Source organism: Trachemys scripta, chromosome 1 (genome assembly GCF_013100865.1).
Source record: "Trachemys scripta elegans isolate TJP31775 chromosome 1, CAS_Tse_1.0, whole genome shotgun sequence".
Classification (NCBI taxonomy): domain Eukaryota; kingdom Metazoa; phylum Chordata; order Testudines; family Emydidae; genus Trachemys; species Trachemys scripta.
This window is the reverse complement of record NC_048298.1, coordinates 44,981,714-45,006,528: the sequence shown is the minus strand read 5'-3', so window position 1 is coordinate 45,006,528 and position 24,815 is coordinate 44,981,714. Positions and strand designations below refer to the sequence as shown.

General features: G+C 42.5%; 1 protein-coding gene across 1 annotated transcript in view; it reads left to right on the top strand.

The window, feature by feature from the left end:
• CFTR (CF transmembrane conductance regulator) overlaps window positions 1–24,815 on the top strand; it is a 132,179-nt gene that overhangs the window by 34,377 nt on the left and 72,987 nt on the right. The window contains exons 8-11 of the mRNA XM_034757727.1: window positions 2,165–2,411; window positions 5,142–5,234; window positions 6,233–6,409; window positions 9,486–9,677. Of these exons, the coding sequence (XP_034613618.1) occupies window positions 2,165–2,411; window positions 5,142–5,234; window positions 6,233–6,409; window positions 9,486–9,677 (709 nt within the window). The remainder of the gene's footprint in view (window positions 1–2,164; window positions 2,412–5,141; window positions 5,235–6,232; window positions 6,410–9,485; window positions 9,678–24,815) is intronic.

Sequence of the window (24,815 nt, the reverse complement as noted above, 5' to 3'; positions counted from 1 at the left end):
GGACCTGATCCAGTAAGTGAGCTGAGAGCTCGCCTACCAAACCTCCCGCATAACTTTTAGTACAGTGATTAGGACTGGCCCTGTGTCTCTTACCCCTTCCACGTGAGTGACTCTGTAGCCTTGCCCTGAGAGCATTCTTCCTTTCTCTCTCTCATTATTGAGCCACAGTGCACCCTTCAACAGGAGAGAGTGAGGGAGACCAGCATCAGAATATCCCATAGCCCAGTGAACTCACCTGAGAGGTGACAGATCCCTGTTCAAATTCTTCTCCCCCCAGGTGGAGGAGGGGCTTGAACTGCGGGTCTCCCACATCACAGATGAGAACTCTAACCACTGGCTAAAAGTTATGAGAGATCCGCCCTCCCCGCCACACTGCTTCTTGCAAAAACAGCATAGGCACCTAATGCCAAGAGAGGGCTGGCAGCTGAGAATCCCAAGCAGAGGGAGGTGCCTTCCTGCAGCAGTCTCCTCCAAGAGACGAGTGGGGCTTAGCACACACCTCTTAGTTTGGCACCTCCATTGGCTAGTTTAGGCAGGGAGGTGCCTGGAATGCTGGCTTTTGTGAATCCCATTCTAAGGCACCTGTCTCTCCCTGTTCATTGTATAGGGAGTCTAGGCACCTAATCCCAGCTTTGTGAATTCCGGTGATTTTTTAGGCGCCTAAAAGTTAGGCATGATAACGCTGAGCATTCCCATGTTTCTTTGTGAATCTAACTATAGCTGTACATGATTTTAGGAGTCTGAGGGAACAGGGGATGGTGCTGTTTGGTCCACATTTTGTCAGAGGGAAAGGAATTGAGCCTATTTTTGTGAGTTTACCTGCATTCCCAAAGCAGCAAGCGTGATCTAACTCAGTAAAGATTTCAGAGCTAGCCCCAAGACAAAAGAGAGTAGTTTGTATTGTTGGGTTCAATATCCAACTTTTTGTCTGTACTCACCTATGACTTTGACCAGGCTTGTGTTAAAAACACCACAAGCAAATATTTTGCTAAGATTTTCAGACTTGCTTTATGCTTAAATATCCAACACCAGCTTCTCATAATAGATCAATTACTCAGAAAGCATACATTTCCAGAAAAAAATCTCCTGTCCAGCCGGCACTGCAGATCGCTCATCTAAACACGGCTCTCATTTGCCTACATTGCACTCACTTCTCTTGTGACACGTCCATTGACTTCTTAATCAGATGCTGGTTTCTTGAAATGTTTTCTGAATCCTACTGCCATGTTTTCAATGAAAACATATTTACATTTTTCCTATAATGCTTGTACATCAAACTTTGGACACGGCAGTTGATTAACATGCAGGCTTCTTTTCTCTGGAAATATTTGAGAGCACACATACTTGGGTTGAGATATCCTGGAAAGAAGTAGAAATGGTAAAGGTGCAGTTGCAAGAACAGGAGATTTTCTGAACATAAATTTCTGATGGACAGACATGGTTATTTGCATGGTATATCATTGCCAGAGAGAAAGTGTTTATAGAAATAGCAAGCATCACTGGGAGTGAAGGCTTGAGTCCCTATCCATCTCCAAAAAAAAAGATATACACTTGTTTCTAGCTTACCTCACCTTTCCCACAGTCTAGTTTTATTAACAAAAAGGTAATGCCAAAATAACACTACATGACCCCAAGCCTTGGCTTGCTGCTTTAGGGTTTTTTCTCCCAGGATCTGTCCATCTCATGCGCTCATTCTACCAGAGGACTACTTCACCTCTTTATATTCAGGGTATAGTCTAGTGAGACACACCTACCACTCAGTATTAATTAATCTGCAGCATTCGGTATGGTTCCAACAGTTACTAATAGATCAGGGCAACAGGAGAATCCTGTTTCTGAGTTACAGAAAGATATATTTGAATATACCCACATCCCCAGAAAAAAAATGTATATGCCCTGTCCATTTTAAACTCTGTTATGCTAGATGTTGGAGTATTTTATATGAAGACAGAATATAGACTTAGTCGGCAAAATTATGCCCTGAGAAATGCCAGTGGGAGTTGCATAAGTGTATCTACTTCCCTTCCCTTAAGCTTTCACACTAATAGTAGGAACTGGGTCACTTCTTCAGTAGTCTTGGAAAGAAATCACTAAATTTTTCACCCACCTTTCTGTCACTATGAGCAATGAATCTTTACACGTCTTTTTTTTTTTTTTTTGACAGAGCTGAACTGAAACTGACCCGAAAAGCTGCATATGTGAGATATTTCAACAGTTCAGCCTTCTTCTTCTCAGGTTTTTTTGTGGTGTTTTTGGCTGTGCTTCCCTATGCGCTGGAGCATGGAATTATCCTCCGACAAATATTTACCACCATCTCATTCTGCATTGTTCTTCGAATGACAATCACCAGGCAATTCCCCTGGGCTGTGCAAACATGGTATGACTCTCTTGGAGCAATCAACAAAATACAGGTACGGTATATAAACGAATATCCTTCCAGATACAAAACCTAATCCTTTATAGTACCTTATTTTGTCAGTCCATGATCAAAAGCACACAGCATTGATGTACTTACATCATATAACATGAATTGCTTTTATGGCACTTCATTAAATGTTGTAAGTCTTAGCATTTTGCATATAGTTCCCCAGTCAATATATAAAAAAAGATTTTCTGATCTAAAGTCACCTCAGAACCACACTCAGAACCACACTGTTTAAAAGGGAAGCACTTCCAAGTTATTGTCTCTTGCCTATTGAATAAATCTTTCAGCAGAATTTAAACATGACAAGGGGCAGTCCTACGATTGTTGCATACCTCAAACACCCACTGATTTCAACAATAATTTTGGATGTATGCAGTGAATTCAAGATGGGATCTTATGGGATGGATCATTTTAAAATGCAGTTTCTGATCTCTCTTGGAATTCTTATATTGTTTTTTGTCCAAATCTCATCAGCTCTCTCAATTTTTTTTGTTAAAGTTATTTAATACAATACATTTTTATAATTAATGTGATAAGATGTGAGCTAGTACTTATAGATAGACCTGAATCATAATATGGAATTAGAACAGTCCTAAACTGGCTTTTTTGTTTGTTTGGGTTGAGCAGGGGAATGGGAGAAAGAGAGGACCAGGGACAAAAGAGGGTTGGATAGGAGAGATTCTGATCTGGATTTCATGGTGGTCTGATCTCTGCACTTTGCAAAGGGTCAAATCTAAACTGGAGTGTTTGAGATCCAGATCTATGACAGGAAGAACAAACTCCACACTTGACCAGGGCAGGAAGGGTTTAAAGGTCTGTCTGTAGGGTTGCCCCCTGGAATCAGGCCCTATCTCCCGGAGGCTCCTGAAGCCAAACTTGGAGATTTTAGGCGATGAAAGTCTGGTGGCACAGTGGGGCTAAGGCAGGCTCCCTGCCTGCCCTGACTCCATGCTGCTCCAGAAAGTGGCTGGCACATCCCTGTGGCCCCTTGGGGGAGGGGGGGAGGAAACAGGAAGCCCTGTGTGCTGCCCCCATCCTCAGCTCCGACTCTGCAGCTCTCATTGGCTGCAAACTGTGGCCAATGGGAGCTGTGGGGGCAGCATTTGTGGGCGCGGGCAGCGCGCAGAGCTCCCCCCCCCAGGGGCCGTAGGGACATGCCAGCCACTTCTGGGACCGGCGTGGGGCAAGGGCTGGGAGGGAGCCCACCTTAGCCCCACTGTGCCACTGCCTGGGAGCCGCCTGAGGTAAGCACCTCCCGACTGGAGCCTGCACCCTGCACCCCCTCCTTCACCCAAACTCCCTCCCAGATCCTGCACCCCAATCCCTTGCCCCAGCCTTGAGCCCCCTCGAGCACCTAAACTCCCTACCAGAGCTTGCATGCTGCACCTCCTCCTGAACCCCAACCCCCTGCACCAGGCTCAGTTCAGAGCCCCCTCCCACACTCCGAATCCCTCGGCCCCACCCCTCAGCCCAGAGTCTGGACCCCCTCCTGCACTCCAACCCCCTGCCATAGCCCGATGAAAATGAGTGAGGGTGGAGGAGACCGAGCGACAGAGGGAGGGGGGATTGAGCGAGTGGGGCGGGGCCTCAGAGAAGGGGGGCAGGGATGGGGCCTCTGGACAGAAGCAGGGCAGGGGGTGCGGCAGGGGTGTTTGGGTTTGTGTGATTAGACAGTTGGCAACCCTATCTGTCTGGCTGACAGGGAGTGAAGCTGTCCTTGCCTAAATCACCATATAGGTACTACCTAAACAATAAATGTAGGTGCCTAAGACTCTAGTCCTACAAATACTCACTCATGTGAGTAACTTCATGCATATGTGTTGTCTCATTCTGTATGTGCTTAAATACCATACTCGATCAGAGTCTAAGCTGGCAAAATTTGGCCCCAGGACCTTAAAGAAGGCATTGGGGGGTAGAGGAGCCTTCAGCTCTCCCTTTAAAAAAGGAAAATGGAACTTAAATAGAATAACTGTATTATATGAACTTTACAATTTTAATAATTCTTTAGTAAAGCCAGGGAATGCAAAAGTTAATTTTCCTACAGCAACATTAGCTTAACCAAATTACACACATGCACTATTTCTATTCCTATTTTGTCTGTTAAGTGTATGCCATAAAATAATATTAGTGCAATGCTGCTGAAGAAGCCTTAATTTTTGCCTTCTCTGACTTCTACCATTTTAATTATAGAACCATAAAGCTGCAGTAGCAAAGATCTGTTATATAACTTTCCTTGTTGGTATACCTTGCTAATTAACTCAATTTTTTTGCGGTCATGGGGTAAGAGAGAAAGAACAGATAAGTGGTTTGTTTCTTTGCTTACCAATATTTCTAACTATTTGTTTAACAAGGATTTTGACTGGTTGCATGACATTGCCCAATGTAAGCCCTTAAAACCAAGGATATACCAAGTTTTTATAATCACTCTTAATCAGATTCTGATGCCCATACAGTACATTTCCACTGGTGGTGACAGAATCTCCATCTTCACAAGCAACTACCTTGTGCTTCCAACAGATAAGGAAACACATTACACACAAAACATATTCATCTCCCTTGCACTAGAACACAAAAATACAATGATAAGACTGAATACCAGCTAATGCTGCTGAAGTTGATATAAATGCACTGGTTAACTGTGCTGTGTATTATCTGTTTGTGTGTGATGGTTTAGTCTAATGCTCTTTGCTGTAATCTATTGTCATTGCATTTACAGGATTTCTTGCAAAAAGAAGAATATAAAACTCTGGAGTATAATTTAACAACAACTGGTGTTGAGCTGGAAAAAGTAACAGCCTTCTGGGATGAGGTTAGAACTTAAACCAAACAAAATAAAATTACTAGAAATATTTTTTAATTTCAGATTTTTTCCCATTAATTACATAGAATAAATTACAGGGGTCGGCAACCTTTCAGAAGTGGTGTGCCGAGTCTTCATTTATTCACTCTAATTTAAGGTTTCGCGTGCCAGTAATACATTTTAATGTTTTTAGAAGGTCTTTTTCTATAAGTCTATAATATATAACTAAACTATTGTTGTATGTAAAGTAAATAAGATTTTTAAAATGTTTAAGAAGCTTCATTTAAAATTAAATTAAAATGCAAAGCCCCCCAGACCGGTGGCCAGGACCCGGGCAGCATAAGTGCCACTGAAAATCAGCTTGTGTGCCGCCTTTGGCACGCGTGCCATAGGTTGCCTACCCCTGGGATAAAACAAAACAAAAATAACCCCCCACAACCTTTTTCTGGATCATCTGTTCTAATCCCAGGGCCCCTGCCCTAGTTTAGGATTGTCTGATCACCAATCCCTTAGTTAGGGAAAACTTGCTCTCTCCATTGGCTGCCCACACTCATTAGGGAAGACTGCTTTCTGGGGCATGTGATGGGTGAGAAAGTGCACTACCTTGGGAAAATCACATTTAAATGTCAAATTACGCCAAGATGGACATTTTGGAGGAAGCACTTTGTTTGCATTTTGGCAGCATCTCACTGGTTATTCCCAATTGACACCATCATGGGAGCAGAATCAGTCTCCAAAGCTGTATTGACGCTGGAAAAACAGCAAAGTTAAAGGTGCCTGCACTTATCCCCCAACTTTAGTAAAAAGCCAAGTTTATTGTAAAGATCATTAATAAATTTATTATTTTAAAAATGTAATAATGAAATCATGTAGATCTAAGAAAACAAATGTTAGAGTAAGTGCATACTTTTCTTACCTGGATTAAAAAAAAAATACAGCTCGACAGTATTGTATATGTATCTGCATATGTCTGTCTTCTGTTTATTGCCTGTCTAATGTTTTTGCAGGGAATTGGGGAGATATTTGTAAAAGCAAAGCAGGGGAGCAGAAAAGTTTCCAGCAATGATAATAATCTCCTCTTTAGTAACTTTCCACTTCATGGCACTCCTGTTCTTAAAGATATCAACTTTAAAATTGAGAAAGGAGAGCTGTTAACTGTTTCTGGATCTACTGGGGCAGGCAAGGTATTCCAATTTCTACCTCAGTGATAAAATATAAAATATTGTTTGGCAAAAGTGTTTTATAATATGGTTAAATTGTTGTTGTTTTTACTATAATATGGTATTAATTTACTGCAATATACCTGATTATCTTCTTCCCATGCTATGCCCTCTGCCTAAGCTATGTCAAAGCCTCTAGTTTGAATGAAACGGCCAAAGGACTTCTATTGTATTTTTAGCGCTAGGGCAATATACTAGAGTATATATAGGCCATATACAAGTAAATACAACCTCAAATATTGTGTTCCTAAGTCAGAAGCTGGTTAGCTAATTGTTTTTGATCCAATCTTGATTTTCTTTTATTATATTCACTGGTTAAAATCCTTGGTCCATTGAAGTCAATGGAAAAATTCCCATCAGCTTCAATCTCAAGCATTATTTTTAAGTATTGATACCAGTGGGAATTGCATTGTAGACTGGGCATAATAAGATACAAGTATGAAAAAGTTACTGCTAATGTTTTTGACTGTATGTGAAGCAGGGACACAACATTTTAATCAGAAACTAACAGAAGAACAATTTTGACATGTTATTCCAGTCACTTTTAGCCTAATGTGGTTATTCCCCTTGATCCAGTATTTATAATCTTAAACTAACAATTTAAATAAAATATGGTTTCATAGATTCCGAGGCCAGAAGGGATCACTGTGATCATCTAGTCTTACCTCCTGCATAACACAGGCGATAGAATTTTCCTGAAATAATCCCTGTTTGAACTAGAATATATATCTTTTAGAAAAAAACATTCAATCTTGATTTAAAAATTACTACTGATGAAGAATCTGCCACAACCCTTAGTAAATTGTTCCAGTGGATAATTACCCTCAATGATAGTGTTCATCTGGAGAATCCATTTCCTTGAGTTACTTAAAACAATAATCTAATATACAAGAATTTAGGAAAAGGAAAGCTTTTTCCCCCAAAACATTTAATCCTTATTGTCCTTCTTTTGGCTAAAGTTATTATTGGCTCATCAATGTATAACCAAAACCCACGAACCACAGAAATAGAATATACGATGTTATTTTTGTTTATAATTGGTATCTGCAAAAGGCATTTTTCTGGACTTGGAAAACCGCAGAAGCGTGACAACTTTTTAGGAGTGTTTTACCAGCAGACACTTTAGTTTGAGCAAATTAAAAGTTATATTAGAGACATAGGATTAAAGCAAACAGGTAGATGCTAGTTGTGTGAAACACAATAAATGCTTAATCCTATGAAATACTGGACCTAGTGTTTAACCTGGTGAAGCAGGCATTTGGAGAACTGAGCCTCTGGGACAGGGGAATGATATACCACACAAGATTCTCCAGGAATATTTTACTGTCTGTCAAACTTCCTCTGAACTTCACGCCATAAAATTGTGACTTAAGAAGATTTATGGAGTTTTTGGCCACCAAGTCCCAGCTATGCTGATTATTTATTAGTGATAAGAATACCATTAGAGTGCCTCTTGTAACATATATTTCCTTGTATTTCTCAATTCTGTTCTTTGATCAGGTAGCCAACACAGTGTAGGCAAGGTTACTACTAGCTACTGATTAACTTTGAAATTATAACATGTCAGTATTGAAATTACAATCAATTCTTTTATGAAGAGAAATACGAAACACTAGCCATACTTATGTCACGAATTCATGTGGCTGAGTTAACAGTTACAGAGGAAAAGTCAGATCAAACTGAGTTGCCTATGTGAATAATTAAACATGCACAAAGAAGTTACACTTTTCAAGGCTACATAGATAGAAAGATTTCTGAGCCTGCATGTGACAGCCACCACCAATGAAAAGCAACACATTTTGCACTGTGTTGTGGGATAGAGGAAAAAATTAAACAAAATAACTGGTGATGTCAAAATTGAATAATAACCTCCTCCCTCTCTCTCTCAGACAGACAGACAGACACACACACACACATATTCATTTATTTAAATCACTGCAGGCCTGAATCTAAAATGTGCCTGTGCGACCATCACTTGACTCAAGTCTGGTGAGGGACCCAACAACACAGGATGTGGAGCTTAACTAAGCAAGACATCAAGCAGCTACCTCAATTGCTCGTGCAAACTGTTATGTGTATGCCCAAATGAAACTGTCTCACTGGTAAAGTAAATATGAAAAAAATGCCTCTCATATATGACACTGTTAGTTTTACTGCACTGGTCTAAGCTGTTTTGATCTTTGTTTCTTAGCCAGAATATCTGCTCAGTTCAGTTTGCCAGCTGATCAGAATGCAGAATTCCCAGCTGCTACACTAGAATAGCTACACGGCATTATACACTACTGTCCTCATTTACTGAGAATGAAATTCATCCCAGTTTAGAAGCCTTTACAGGGCCCTATGCACAGGGCCGGCTCTAGGCACCAGCAAAACAATCTGGTGCTTGGGGTGGCACATTTTTAGGGGCGGCATGGCCGGCGCCAGAATGCCGCCCCTAAAAATGTGCCCCGGCCACCCTAGCTCACCTCCGCTGCTGCTGCCACGGCGTGCGAAACAGCTGATTCGTGCGCCGCTACTCGCCCTCCCTCCCAGGCTCTCAAGCCTGGGAGGGAGGGGGAGCAGCGGCGCGCGAATCAGCTGTTTCGTGCGCCACAGCGGCTCGGGGTCTCCCCCTCCCTCCCAGACTCTCAAACCTGGGAGGCGGGGGGAGACTCCGAGTGGCCGCGGCGCGGGCACCGCTTCTCCTCCTCCCTCTCTCCTAGGCTTGAGAGCTTGGGGTGAGGAGGCTGGGCTGGGGATTTGGGGAAGGGGCGGCGTTGAGGCGGGGCCGGGGTGGGGTAATTAAATAAAGGGGAGGGGGGCGGCCAAAATTGTTTTTGCTTTGGGCGGCAAAAATCCTAGAGCCGGCCCTGCCTATGCACCACCAAAGCCTCCACTAAATACAGCTTTGATGCTGGATAGGTGCTTATATGGACCCTCTGCACAAGATGAATACATCATAACAGAGTACAAGCTATTTATTAAGATGACTCACATATGCTGAGCATCTGTTACAGTTGTGTAGATCTGTTCTGATACATTAACTGTTAATTATTTTCAGACTTCTCTCTTGATGTTGATAATGGGAGAGTTGGAGCCTTCAGAAGGTAAAATCAAGCACAGTGGAAGGATTTCCTTTTCTCCACAAGTTTCCTGGATCATGCCTGGAACAATCAAAGAAAACATCATCTTTGGTGTGTCCTATGATGAATACAGATATAAGAGTGTCATCAAGGCCTGTCAGCTAGAAGAGGTCAGTCTTAAAATAAAAATTCTCTTATGATCTATGATAGGTCACATGACTCAAACCAGGTGGGGGACCCAACAATCCAGAGTATGGAGTTGAACTAAGCAAGATATCCTGCAGCCATGGTCAATTCAGAAAACTCAGCAAGGGCTTCTTACAGTCAGGGTGTGCCTTTGTTCAAGAAGAGGAGGTACCTCATAGGTTAATGCATCACTGACTCCTCTTTTTACACCTTTGGATAGGACAGTTCCCTCCAGTTGAGCCAACTGCTCTCCCCTCATGGCTTCACTCAAGGCAGTCTCTTCACAGAAAGTGGAAAGTTGCATTACTTGGAGAGCAGGAATTAACCCTTCTTTAGCTAGTCAGTGGATGGGAGGTACACATCCTCTCACACAGGCGCTCTCTCTCACTGCTGGCACAAGCACCATTGTCATGTCACAAGAATCACAATTAAGTTGCTGTTTCTAGCATACCAAAGGCAAATGGGATTACTGGAGCAGAGACCCCCTCCAGGGCAAATAGAAAGGGGAGAAAAAGGGGAAGATGCCGTCAAATGATCTCTGCCCAGCCCACTCAAATGACTGCAACTGAATGTACTATTTATTGTGATCAATTTAGCCAATGACTCTCACAAATTACTTGCTGTCAGCTAGAAGAGGTCAGTTTTTTAGCTTTATGTTTGTAAGTTATTTGTAATTGCTCAGATAACTCATCATGCAGACAAATTTAACCATGTGTGTTTGTTATCACTGGGTGATTGGGTTCTCTAGTCACATGGTATTGTTTTTATTCCAGCTAAATTGTGAAATTACAATGCCAAAGGAGTGATTATGATTAAAGATACGGGGCCTTGGGTTCTGTTGGAGAGGGTGGGACTAGCGTTGGAGTTAGGAGGAGCTAAGCCACCAGGATTAGAGAATTTTAGGATATTTTAAACGCAGGGCTGGCTCTACCATTTTTGCCGTCCCAAGCAAAAAAAAAAAAGCTGCCCGGACTGCGCTGCCCCAAGAATGGATGGAATGCTGCTCCAGGCACGTGCTTCCTCCACTGGTGCCTGGAGCCAGCCCTGTTTAAACCAGGGGATGGGGAACCTGCAGGCCGGATCCTACTCGCTGCTTCATTTCATCTGGCCCGTGGCAAGTCTACACGCCACGGGCTGGAAGCCCTGAGCCTGGGTGCTCCCCATAGGGCTGGAGCCGTGGAGTGCTGCAGGGGAAGCTGGGGTTGCCAAGACGTTAAAAGTCTGGTCGGCTCCACGCAGCTCCCAGAAGCGGCTGGCATGTCCGTGTGGCCCCTAGGCGAAGCGGCAATCAGGGAACTGAGGGAAGTTCCGTGCGCTGGCCCTGCCCCCAGCCATGGCCAATGGGAGCTACAGGGGCACAGTGCAGAGCCCTCTGGCCTAGGGGCCGGACATGGCAGTTGCTTCTGGGAGCAGCGTGGAGCCAGAGCAGGCATGGAGCCTGCCTTACCCCCACTGTGCCACCGACTGGGAGCCGCCTGAGGTAAGTGCCACCTAGTGGGAGCCTGCATCTCCTGCCCGAGGTCAGAACCCTCCTCCCTCACCCCAACCCCCTGCCCCAGTCCCCCCCTCTGCACTCCAAACCCCTTGGCTCCAGCCTGGAGCCCCTTCCTGCACCCTAATCCCATCATTCCCAGACCCATCCCAGAGCCCACACTGGAGTCCTCATCTCCTTCCACACGCCAACCCCCTGCCCGAACCCGGAGTCCCCTCCCGCACCCTGAATCCCTTATTTCTGGCCTCACTCTGGAGCCCAGGGGAAACTCCAAGCCTCCGCACCCCCTCCCCCCCCCGTGGGGCTGGAGCCGTGAGTGTTGGCTGCCCCACTGCAGGGGGAAGCCCTGACCCTCCACGCCCCTCTGCAGGTCTGTGTGTGGCCCGCGACTGATTTTTTTCTGTGGGCTAGTGGCGCCTGATAGAGAAAAGGTTCCCCTCCTGTTTTAAACCTTGCCCTTTTTGGCAATTGAGTCTGGCCTTCCTTGAGACATCACTGCTAGAAAAGTTAGGCCACTATATAGTTTGATAGAGTGAGTTCAGATTTCAGTTTAGTTTTCTCTTGCCACATTCACACAAAGGGTTTATGTGAAGGCCTGGTTGCAAATTTTCCATCAAAATATTCTTTGACAGAAAAGTGGGTTTTAGGCTAGATGACTTTTTTTTGGCAAAAAGTATCTGCTTTCTATGGAAAATTAATTTTTTGTCTAAATACTTCCCAAAAACCAAAAAATTGTGGCCAACAATGGGAATTGTAGTTTGCTCTTTGTTTCCCCATTCTCCCCTATGTGCCAGGATCCCCAGCTGGACAACATCTCCCACAGAGCAACACAGTCAGAAACTCCAAGTTGCATAGTTTCCCCTCACCAAAAAGGGGAGACTCTCTGTTGTATTATGGGAGATGTTGTGCAGCTGGGGTACTTGTCCACAGAGGAGAATGAGGACACAAGGATCAAACTACAATTCCTGTGAGGTACTATAACTCTCATTTTCAGCAGGAAACATCAAAATTTCCTGTGCAAGATTTCAATGAAAACTAAGTTTTTTTCCCCCAGGGGGAAGAAATTTCAGCTCTATTAGTATAAGTATTCATGAACCCTGTGCCAGTCCCCCGTTTTCTGTCACCAGTTGGCATTCACAACAGTTATTGCACAGACAAAACTAGTAATTGTGGGCAGTTGCATGTGCACAAGCCCATAACAGCCTCTGTGCCAAGGTTGTTGTGTTAGTGCACACAATGACCAAGGAAACTAATGACCTGTAAAGGGAATTACAAATGAAGTAATAACTATCAAAGCAAAGGAGTCATCATGTGTACTATTCAGGGCCTATGCAGATACCAGGAGCCAGCTCTACCATGGGCACTAATGGTGTAGCTTTGTCATCACAACCCAGTCCTTTGCTAGAGGCAGACTCTGGTGATCTGTTGCTCAGAAAATGCAGTCTCTTTGCATATTGTGACTCAGGTTAGGGAGCCCTTCTGAGAACAGGGGATGTGGCACAGATTATTGTTCAGGGAAGGATGATGTAGGAAAGGACAGCATATCCAGAGAAGAGTGTTCTTCATGGTTTTTCATCCTCTCAGAAAGGATGATGGTGGTAGCAATGTGACACTAATGCCTGAGAAGGGAGGAGGAAAATATTTACTTCAACTATATCTTAGTCTAATTTGCTGCTCGTGATTTGAGATAGAAATATTTCTGTTCCTTGACTGGATGACAAACTTTATAAGCAGTGAAAGCACTTTTGGCATGAAAAGCAAATCACTTTATTAGGCCTGATTCCTTCAACCAGTGCTTCCTATTGACTTCAGTGGCATTGGATCAGGTCCTTAACACACGAATCCTTGCTTTCAGACTAAGAATAACCATTCTGAAACATTCATGTGAATGTGTTTGCATTAATAGAAGCAAACAGAAAGGGGAAAATATGAGAAGCTATTTGAATTTGAAAAAAATATTTGTGAATCATTTCCCCGGCTGCATATGAAACTGTAAGCCCACAGAGTAAGCCTGTTATAAAAACATTCACGGTAAGGTCTGATGCTTCTTACCAAAGTTTCTACCTACTTTGGTTGTTAAAATCATATTTTAAATTTGTTTATTTTTTCAGAATAGATCTAATTACCAAAATGTCTTTATAGAAAATGGAATTAACAACCTTTACATATGATTAGGGATAGCCAGAAATTCCAGGACAGCTGTTTATTGAATGAGAAAAAATGCTTCAGGATGATGAGTATGGTAATAGGCGAGCCTCTTCAACTGTATGAAAGATCCCAGGAAAGGTCTAGAATCTCAGAGCTACTCAAAATTAGAAAGAGTGATACTGCTACTTATGGGCTTAGTCTATTAGCAGGGAGTTTCCGGGGAGGGACACCACATGAGTTTTGTGAAACACCAAGCAAACCAACTGTGGAGTCCCTGTGACCAGACTTTGCAGGTTCTGGTACGCATAACCTACACAAATAGGACCCAGCAAGGTTGGCTCAGGTGAGTTCTCCCAGCGCTGTTTAGAGATGGTCAAAAATTTTCATTCAAAAATCTTTTTTCAGTGAAAAGTTTTCATAGAAACAGAAATCTCCATGAAAAATTGACATTTTCCTCAAAATAAATAAATAAAAGAAATAATAAATGGGGATTTAATTGAAAAAACCCAAACCATAAAAACTATTTTTTCCTCAGCTGAAAATAGAAAATATTTAAGCAAAAAACCTGAAAAAGTTAGATCCAATTTTTGTTTTGGCAAAAAATTATGTTCATCAAAATTTTTAAACAACAACATTTTTAAAAATCAGCTTTACTATTTTTTTTAACTCTTATAAAACTATTTACTGGGAAAAATGTCTGCATGAAGTGCTCAGTTTTGCTGTTTTTCCACACCAAAATTGCCATTGATTTCAATGGAGAGTTGTGGGCCAGATTTTAAAGGCCTCAGCACCCAGGACTCTTCTTGACACTCGTGGCCAGATTTTCAAAAAAGCTCAGTATTCAGTGTAAACTACGCAGGATCAAGCTCCTATTTAACATCCAGTTCGTAATTGATGCATTGAGGTGGGCTCCATGTGCACTGTATGTTTCTTGCTGCTGTCAGATCATGGTTCCAGACAAGTGTTTTTATCACACAGTGAAACACAAAAGTGTATTTTGTAAAGATGTATTGCACTAGAGCTTGTTTGTATTTATTCGACCCAGCTTCTAAGATCTTCTCACTCACCTAGCCTTGTCACAAGACAGGGCTCTTGTTTTGATCTATATATTGAAGACAACAGATATTTAAACTAGCTTAGCAAAGTCTTTCTTTAGGTCATACAGTGAAAGTTATTTTCTTTTAGATCCAGTCAAGCAAGAAAACAATAGATGGTTTGTTTTAAGATAAAAGGAGGTTACTGTACTTTATCTCTATGCAGGGTACAATTAAATAATAAAGTAATTTTTTTAAATATGTTTAAGGCCTTACTGTATATGCCACGGATACTCAAAGATCAGCCTGAGTTTTGATTAGCAGTTTGACAGGAAATTTATTAAGACTTTCTGAAGAAGAGGTCCTGGCTTTGTTCCAAGCTTGGCCTTCTGCCACAGACTGCTGCATGAGTCCAGCCTTATAGCTGTTGTCAACAACACAGATCCAAGAACCAACCTGTTGCAGCCATTCCAAATTTTGTTTTCGCTCTAAGGGTCATGCTGTGCATCCCCTGCAATAAGACAGGAAATTCCTAGAATGATGGGAAGGTTAACAATACTGGTCAGCCTCATGATTGTTGACTGCTCTCCATCCCATGGGTGCCAACTGTTGAATCTAACCCATATCTTTTAGGTCTTTAAGCCTCTGGAGCTAGTGCCAGTAAGGTGAGCAGCCAGCTAGCATTAGAAAAAGTGTTATTAAATAGTTCCTGTCAGTAGTTCAAGACACTGCCTTGAGAGTAAAAAAGAATGAACAGATATTTTCATAATGGCAGGAGGAAGCTTTGGGACCATGTGGACTCTGAACAAACTAGCATTACACTATGACCAGGGAGAAATCCAGCAAGAACTATTCCCTCACACAGTGTCCTAGTCTCATCAATCACCTCTTCAGTCTTTCTAGTTTCTATAAAGTTTCTGAGGAAACACTGTAGAGAAAATTAAAAATGAATGACTAAATAGTCCATCTGACTGAGGGAAAGGGCTGCAATTGTTTCTGGCTGTTACATAGGCTATGCAAAAGGGGTTGGAGGTGGTGGTGGAGGAAAACTCATCTCCTCGCTGCACATCTGCAGAAGGGCCAGTCTGAAGGCTTGTCTGCATGGGAAGATAGCATACAGCAAGGCAGGGTGTGAATCTACAGCACACCTGCTGTCCATGCACTAACTCACTGTGTGGACACTGCCACAGCGCAGTGAAAGTCCCAGACTGCAGCTTAGCATACTGTACTTTGAAGCATCAGTATGCTAAGCCATACACCAGGATTTTCAAAGCACTGTAGCAGTGTCCACACGGTGAGTTAGTTACTGGTGTGCTGTAAATTCACACTTTGGAGTGCTTGCTAACTTGCCATGTAGACAAGCCCCAAATCTAGCCCTCACTTACAGCTAAATGAGATTTTACCCCAAATTCATGTTCTCATTGACACAACACTCTTGGGGAGGAAAAAAGCCATTTCCTGTATTTGATCCAGAGGACTGGAACAGTACAACTTGTTCCAGCTCCAACAAGCAATTTAGATATGGAATGATCCCTCTCCTTTCTCCATCATGTCCAGACCTCTAAAGAAAGTAGCATGATGGAGTGCACATTTAAGATCCACACCAGCTTGTTCCAAAAGGAAAGTGAAGTGACTGCTAAATAGAGTCCTTTTTCTTCTCTCTCCTCGCCCCCATCACCTAAACATGCACTAATTTATGTCTCAGATCATTTCATTTAAGTAAATAGTATTGTAAGTGCAAAATTTGGCCCTTGGCACCTGCTAGTGCATGGTACTTAATGATTTCAATGGGAACACAAGGTGCTCAGCACCTTGTTGGATTCAGGTCTTTGTTTTAAAAACATAGGTTTGATTTTTCATAGAACAACAAAAATTGCTTTGGCATTATTTTGTCTTATTTTAAAAAAAATTTAAAATATACTGACCCTAATTATTAGGACAGATCAAAATTAAAGTAAAAAATCTCTGGGCATGAACATTTTAAGAAAAAGCCAGTACTACATTTACTCTTCATATCTCTTTTGACTGGCATTTAACCTGTTTTCTAAGAATTTATCGTTTACAACCATTTGAGGAATTACTGAAAATGAGTGCGGTAACTTTATCTCGAAAGTAATTATGCATAGATGGAAAATGCAAGCAAATAGTTCACATAGCTTTCCAATATTTTAGCCTGTCCAAGAATAAAATGTTCACTGTATAGGATAGCATTTTGTTTGTTAGATTCTGAATTAGTGCTTATGAAGTAAAAGACGTTCCATCTGGTAGTACCTGTTGCACAAGAGTGTTTCTTGATAGAACAAATGAGTATTTAGATTGTTTCTTAAAAAAAAAAAAAAAAAAAAAAGAAAGTATTCCTGCTACTTTATTATTTGCTGTTTGTGTTCCCAAAGAGTACACATCTATCATAAAACATAGCCCCTACTCTAAAACTCTTGGAAAGCTTTCAATTAAAGTTATAGAAAAGCAATGAGAAAAAAGTGACTTGACTTTATTTTTTCCAGTGAGCTCCTATAAGGCCATAAGAATCCAGAACCCTAGAAAAGTAGACTGTCTATTCTAAAGAACTCTGACTGAATAGACTGGCCTGATAATTTGGCAATGTATGTTTGTATAGCCTCTAGCATACAGGATACTGGTCCGTGAATGAGGCCCCCAGGTGCTACCATTGTACAAATAAAATAAATAAAGAAGTTGGGTAGGAATTACACTATTGCAGAATCATGCAAAATACAGGCCAACATTTATTTAGGCTGGTTCTGTACAGATTAAGATAATTTTGTGATAAAATTGGTGCATAAACTAGGGCTAGCGAAGCTTAAGAAAACTGTGCAAGGGGCATTGCCTATCAGTATTCCTAAGATATTTGCTTTACTTTTGTATGCTTATGTCTTAAAGTTATTTGTAGTAGTTTGGGGATTGTTTGATAAGATTAAGGTAGTTCAAAGCACCACCATTCATGGAATTAGAACGAAAGTATGTGATTTTTATATTTAATAGTGGGATGTGTCAGGTGAGCTACAGTTGCTCATGGGACCAGTTGCCAGGGGCTTGACTTCCACCTGACTGGGGTACTTGGGGTTTTTTGAAGCCTATTAAAATACAAAAACCCAAACCTCAGTTCAGCTTTTAAACTGGGAGTTCCAAATGCTTCCTATGGCCTGATTTCTAAATGACCTTAAATAAAAAGTAACGCCTTTGGGCCGTGGAAGTTTGAGTCAATCAAGAAGAAAGCTTTTCCAGCTAGCATTGTCCCTCCTCAATAGGGGTCTGGTTTCTAGTGCAGGCTGGCCCCGACTCCTCACAGCACATCCCTAGTAGTGTGCTGGGGGATTTATGGAACTGATCACAGCTGCCACAGCCCTACACCTTTACAGGTGCAGGGACTGGTGACATCTCTGGCAGCACAATGCTCGATAATTCTATGCTCGGTGCTAATTCAGTGGAGAAAATGCCATTTATTTAGGCTTGGCACAATTTTTTTTTAAATAATTTCAACTGATAATGTAGATGTTTATTTTTAAGTTTGTATTTTTATCTATTTAAATTTTCACAGTTGCAGGAAATTATGGGGCAGGATCAGACAATTATTTAATGACAGTAAATGTTGAGATTCAAAAAGTTAAAGCTTTGTAAGCATTAAAACACAAACTGTCAATATCCCATGTCAAAATATACAAAGTAAATATCCTTAAATCAAACTCTAATAAGTTCTCAGTCAGCATTTTTCTTACTTTCCCTGTCTGTAAACTTTGATTATCCTTGATGGAAATATTTTTTTTGGTGGGTTTCTGTGTGTACAGTGAAATCGACTTTTAACCACATTTACTGATAAAAATCTAATCCTTCCAAGCAAGAGTAGGCCCTGAATTATGCTCTCCCCTACACCAGCATATCTCAAGTGAGGGAGGATATGCCGATTACCTCAGTATTTCCCCTTCCACTTTAGGGAGGACAGCATCGGGGCAATGCTAGTGCAGAATAGTTCTTCTGTGAAATGAGTATAACTGTAACTAGTAGCTTCCTACAGGGGCTCAAAAGAATGTTTTCCTTTAACTAATGAAACAATGATAAATGATTACCAGTTACTTAGAGATTTAAAATTATTTGTGATCCTTTCAGAGCTCACCAGCTAACCAGCCATGACACAGGTGGCCAGATGAAGATCACTAGTTCTAGTGAAGGCTCATCAAGGAACAGTTGGGCCTTGTAGGATGTGGAAGTCTTAGATAACAAATATTAACAGCCTAGGGTAGACAAGGCGGTGTGCTTTTAACACATGTTAAACTGGTAGAGTTAAAGCCTTAGGACCTTTGAAGTGAGAGTCCCTACATTTAAAGTTCATTAGTTCTTACTTTGGTAAGAAAAATAAAATGAACCTGAGAAAGAGATGGAGTTCTCAGAGTCAAGACAGTAGGAATGTCACCTGTCATTTTCCCTGTTAAAAAAACAACAATCAACTTATCACTTTTAAAAAGAGAGTGTAATAACTCATCAATTCCGGAGCCCATACTGGTCTTACCATCACTCTTCAATTTTTAGTTTTAAACTATTTGAAAGAGAATGAAGATATTTTTTTTTGCCATGATGTCAATCCACTCTGTCTCCGCACAGGTGGTGAATGCGTCACCCAAAGCCATAATCACAAATTGCAACCTTCTTAGCTCCTAAGAGGCTGACACCCTTAAAGTAAATAAACTACCTGGTTTGAGAGCTCTTAGCTGGCCACAAAGATAATGTTTAACAGTGCATACAAACGAAGATTGTGTTTCATGTGAAATCAAATAATAGAAAGACAGATCCTACCTTTCATTGGATTGGGTCACAGAGGATGGAGGCTGATAGGGTATCAGAGTCAGTTTCCAAGCCAGAAGGGATTGTTGTGATCATCTAGTCAGCACACTTGCATAAGGAGCATCTTCTCCATTCCTCATGTGCAATCGGCATGTTTTGTTCCTTGGAGCTTAAAGAAATGCTAGGAGAGAGCGCAAACAAACATGCTAGCCTGTGTACCACATTCCTAAGGGTATGGGATCCGCTGACTAGGGTTAAGATTCAGCCACTAGCTGGCTAGTTCATATGCTGCAGTGAGTAGGATGTGCTATAGAGGGCTGCAAGTTCAAATTTTAGAGGAACAGCAAAATGCATCCGACCACATATCCTCCTTCATCTTGAGATTGGCGGAATTCTTGCAGCAGAGGACACATCTACCAGCATTTCTGCTTCATCTTGCAGAATTTTCCTTGAATACAAATAATCTACAAGTAGGTCATATGCTGCATATTCTGAACAGTTAAGATTACCCATGGCAGAATATTAGTGCACAGAACATTAAAATACATAAATAAATAAAATATGTACCTGGAATATCAACAGAAGACCATTGAGTAGGAGTTGGGAGGCTGGTATTACCTCTGTACTCTGCATTAGTGTGTCCAGTTCTGGTGTGCATACTTCAAAAAGGATGTTCATAAGCTGGAAAGGGTTCAGAAGAGGGCTACAAGAATTATTCAAAGTCTGGAAGACATGCCTTACAATGAGAGAGTTAAGAAACTATCTATTTAGATCAGTGGTCCCCAAACTGTGGGATATGCCCCCTTATGGGGGCACAGAGGAACTTTTGGGAGGGTGCGGTGGGGCCCAGGCCAGCCTCCCTTCCCTGGGCCGCTCCCAGCTGCGGCCCCGCTCCCAGCTGTGGCCCCAGCCGCTGCTCCCAGTCTCTGGCCCTCTTCCCAGCCCCAGTGGGGCCCAGAAAGATTACATTACAGGTAAGGCGGGGGTGCAACATAAAACATTTGGGGACCACTGGTTTAGATAAACCAAGAGAAGATGAAGAAGTGGTTTGTTCACAATCTACAAGTATCTACATGGGGAAGAGATTTCTAATAGTAGATGGCTCTTTAATCTAGCAAAACAAGCAAACAAAAAGGCATAAGATGATACAGTAGTTGGAAGATGAAGCTAGACAAATTCAGGATAGAAATAAGGCACATATTTTAACAGTGAGGATAATTAACAATTGGAACAAGCCATCTATGGGTGTGGTGGATTCTCCTTCACTTAGTGTCTTTAAATCAAGACTGAATATCCTTCTAAAAATAAATGCTCTAGCTTAAACAAGTTTTAAGCTTGATATAGAATTTACTGGGTGAGATTTTATGACCCTTCTGACCTTAAAATCTATTAACTTTTAACTTCTTCCACTCCCTTCCCCCATTTTATTTTATTTCAGCCTTGTTATATACATTTGCAATTACAGCTTGTTGATTTTGCAGAAAGCACAAAACTGCACTTTTCCCCTGGTCATTAAATTATAAGCAGTCTTTAAAATTAAATGGATCTGAGCAAACCCCAAATTTTGGGGCTGTTCAATTCTAGAATGAAACCTTACCATTCAGGCTAATGTCTGCTTCTCAGCATTTCTGCTATAAACTTAGTAACTAATAATTTTGAATGCTTCAAATTTGTGTGTGTCCAACTTGGGACATGTTAAAGGGGCCTGATTTTTAGAAAGTCCTGAGCATTTCCCTAGTGAAAATCAGGTCCTTTTAAGGTGTCTCAAATTGGGCACCCAAAGTCACCAGTCACTTAAAAAAATTGCTCTCTTATTCAAATAAAAAAGCCTCTTGTGCTCCCGAAGTCCTGCTGCTGTGGCTCATTAGATTGGTATAAAATCATTCACAGAAAGTTCACGATCCAAATGCAGGTGTTCTGTTTCACAAGAGTTCATGACATTTAGCTGGAGTTTCAGGTCCACCCAAAACTCAAGCAAATGCTGGCAAAACTCACCCATTCCCTAATGAACTTTTCCTTTGGCAGAAGATTTTTAAAGCAAGAAATGGTGGGTATGTTCAATTTATAGACAGTACAGTCAGGTTAAGGGAATTAAGTCTGATTCAAGAAGTGACAGAGAAGATAGGACAGCATCCAAGATAGTCTGCTCAGAAACTCGTACCTTACACAAGGAAGGAGGGTGGGGAAGACTGACTAAAGTACAAAAAGCATTTAACCAAATAATATCAGCATGGAATACTACAAAGTGGAGCTCTCAGATTTATTTTATTGCTAAGCAAGTGTTTTATGCTCAAACTTTCATAGGTTATCACAACCTTGAGATAAACTTTACGAACTGGGTATATTCCTGTCTTTTGAGTCAGTGTTTCTCCTCACCCACACTTACGAAACAAGATCCTCCCCTGTGTTGGAGCAGCTTTCTGCCACGCCACTAGTACAAAGCTATCCTCAGCCCAGTGGATCCAACCCATAGAGAGCTCACCTGCATAAGGGGATCCTCCACTGACCTTCCGGGACCTTCAGGCCATTGGCATGCAGTTCAAGTTAGAGTAGCCAATTTACACTAGGGAAGTAGACTGGTGCAGAATGACCCAGGCTTGAAAGACTGCAAACGTGTCTTAAACTCACTGGAATAGATTAGGCCTATTTTATAGCACCCTCCTCCTGTTGGACCGAGCTTTACTCTACTGAGTCAGCTCACTCCCTGCGCTACCCCTTGTCTATGTTTCTCAAGGAATCCAGGGAAACTATTTTCAGCTGGAGCAGTTTCTTTAACTGAGCCTCTTAACAAACACAGTCCCACCTCCCTCAGACTCTTACTTCAAAGTCTGTGTGAGCGCAGCAGTCCCGTCCCCAACCTCTCATACCACTAATTCCCACAGCAAGTTTACCTGGCTCTTGCCTCAGCCCTCCATGGCTCCCCAGTAGTCTCCCCTCTTGTCTATCTGGTTTTCTGAAGCAGTTCCTTTCAGTAGTCGTGCCACTGTCAGTACACTGGACACAGCACCCAGGCACTTCCACAGTCCCTCCCCTCCCCCTCATTGTTGCTGCCCTCTTTTATAAGGGCAGCTAAGTAATTCCATCTCTTTCCTCAGATACAGGGGGTGAACTAATCAGGCAGCCAGGCCAGCTCCAGGCCTCTGACCCCAGAGGAATGTTATCCCTTACTCCTTCACATCCACCAGTGGATAGATCCTGCTGAGTTGTGCTGAGCAGTCCTTGGCCACAGTGGAGGATCTGGCCTATTGTGTATATTCTCTGCCTAATAAGAAGTGTCATTATAGTTTCAAATCCACTGCAAGTCCATCTGCTTAGAGATGGGCTTCAGTTGCTCAGTTCCAACGGAGATACAAAAGTAAGGGGTATTAAATCTAGGAGTTTGTTTGGGCCACATCTCTATTTCTGTGAGATATGAAAGGTTTATGTTCTTGCTGGAAATACAGAAGTCATCATGTGAGTGAGCAAACAGGCAAGGGAGTGTATTTTGCTTATAACTAAAGAGGAAAATGATTAAATTGAGTGGAATGGTGTTCCAGCTCCTTCTTGAAATCCTTTGCTTCTGTTTCAGCTCAAATGTACTTACAGATTCCCTAGGGCTTTTCACACAATGGGACCTGCACTATGATCTTTGTAGTTGTTGGGAATGCTCTTGAGGCTTGCTGTGCAGAAAACAGATGGCAGAGAGAGAGAGAGAGAGAGAGAGGAAGACCACTTCCAAGAGGAAGGAGGGGGAAGAAGAGAAGGAGAATTGGGTGGAGGCGAGGGAGAGGGAAGGCAGAGTGTGGAGAAAAGAACACAAAGGAAATTGGGGAGAGTGGATAGAGAAGTGAGAGTATGGGGTATTAGTGAGAATAAAGAGAGAGCAAGGGCAAGAGAGAAGAGAAAGTGAAGAGATCTGGGGGTGGGGGGTGTAGAGAAGGGGAGAGTGAAAGGAGCAGAGAAGAAGGAAGTCAAGAGTATTAGAGAGAGAAGAAGGAAGTGAGGGTGAACTACAAAGAGCAGACAGTGTGGATGGCTGAGATCTCTGCTCTGTTCTATCATTTGCACGGTTGTTTTATTTTAGGGGGTCCGAAAGTTGGCAACCCAAAGTGCAGACCATTCTCCTCTCCTCCCTTAATCACCCACAGATGTAACTGAAGTCACTGGGAACTGTAGGGGCTCTGTACTTCTGAATGATCAGGCTGCAGGTTTATCAATTTGGACATCCAAAAATGAATGTATCCAGTAGAAGTGGATGCTCCATAATTATTATACATTTATATGTTGTTCAGCATCAACAGGTTAAATTCATCCCTCATTTGACTCCACTTTCTTCAGTAAAGTTACACCCAAGGATGAATATGGCCCAATACTATATGTTTTTGCAGTGGCTAATGCATGTTCCAAACAATTAATGTGTGTCACATTTATTTTGATTTTTTGGTTTGTATTTGCCATTGGTAGCTACCTCTAAATGGAAAAGTTGAGTAACTAGGATCGATGTAGACAAAACATGAAATATTCTGCTGACTCCTTTGGAATCAAATTAATAAAACACTTGTTATCTGTGACACTCCCAGAGTAGAGCCCCCTGTCTACTCTGTGCTATAATCTTCTGTGCTGAATTGAAGGGAAGATTTCTTCGACAGTGTAACACAATAGGTGTCTCTGTCAGAAAATCTCTAATGGCACAAAATATTTTGGCAATGGCACAAAATGGTACCAGATTTTATGCACAAACAGTATGAAATCCTGACACCATTTAAGTCAATGGTAGTTTTGCCATTAACTTCAGTGGGTATGTCTACACTGCACACTGAGTTTGGGCTTTGATTCAGGTTTGAGCCCAAGCCTGCCTTCTGTCCCTACACAAATCCGTCTGAGTTGCATCAGTGAGCACTCTGGACTCTGGTCCTAGGATATGCTGGTGGGCTGGGTCAGAGCCCAAGTCCCGCTGGGACTCTGGTCCAAGCACTGTCATTTTGCAGTGTGCACACAGCTCAAGATGCACACCTGAGTTAGAAGGTCTGCGTAGTGACGATTGGATGTGTTAGCACAGCTGTGAGACCCAAGTTTAGCAATTGTAAGCCCGTGTTTACAATGCAGTGTGGACATAGGCGCCCACTGCATGGGTGCTCCGGAGCTGGAACACCCACGGGGAAAAATTAGTGGGTGCTCTGCACCCACCGGCAGCCAAGCTCACCCCGCCTCTTCCCCGCTTCCTCCCTTGAGCGTGCCATGTTCCTGCTCCTCTCCCTCCCTCCCAGCACTTCTGCCCACCACCAAACAGCTGTTTGGCGGCGTTCCAGGAGGGGGGGAGGAGCGGGGACACAGCCCGTTCATGGGAGGAGGCGAGGAAGAGGTGGGATGGGGACTTGGGGAAGGGGGTGGAATGGGGGTGGGGTAGAGGCGGAGCAGGGGTGGGAAGAGGCAGGGCGAGGGTGGGGACTTGAGGGAAGGCTCATGGTTCTTGGACAGTGAGGCTAAAAATAGCAGTGTGGAGTTGAGGCTTGGGCTGAATCTCAGGCTCTAACACCCTCCTGTCCTCCCAGCAGAGCCCAGGTTTCAGCGCAAGCCTGGACATCTACACTGCAATTTTTAACCTCGCTGCCTGAGCCCATGACCCCGAGTCAGATGACCCAGTGTGGATGTATCTTGAGTCCACAAGCCTGGGT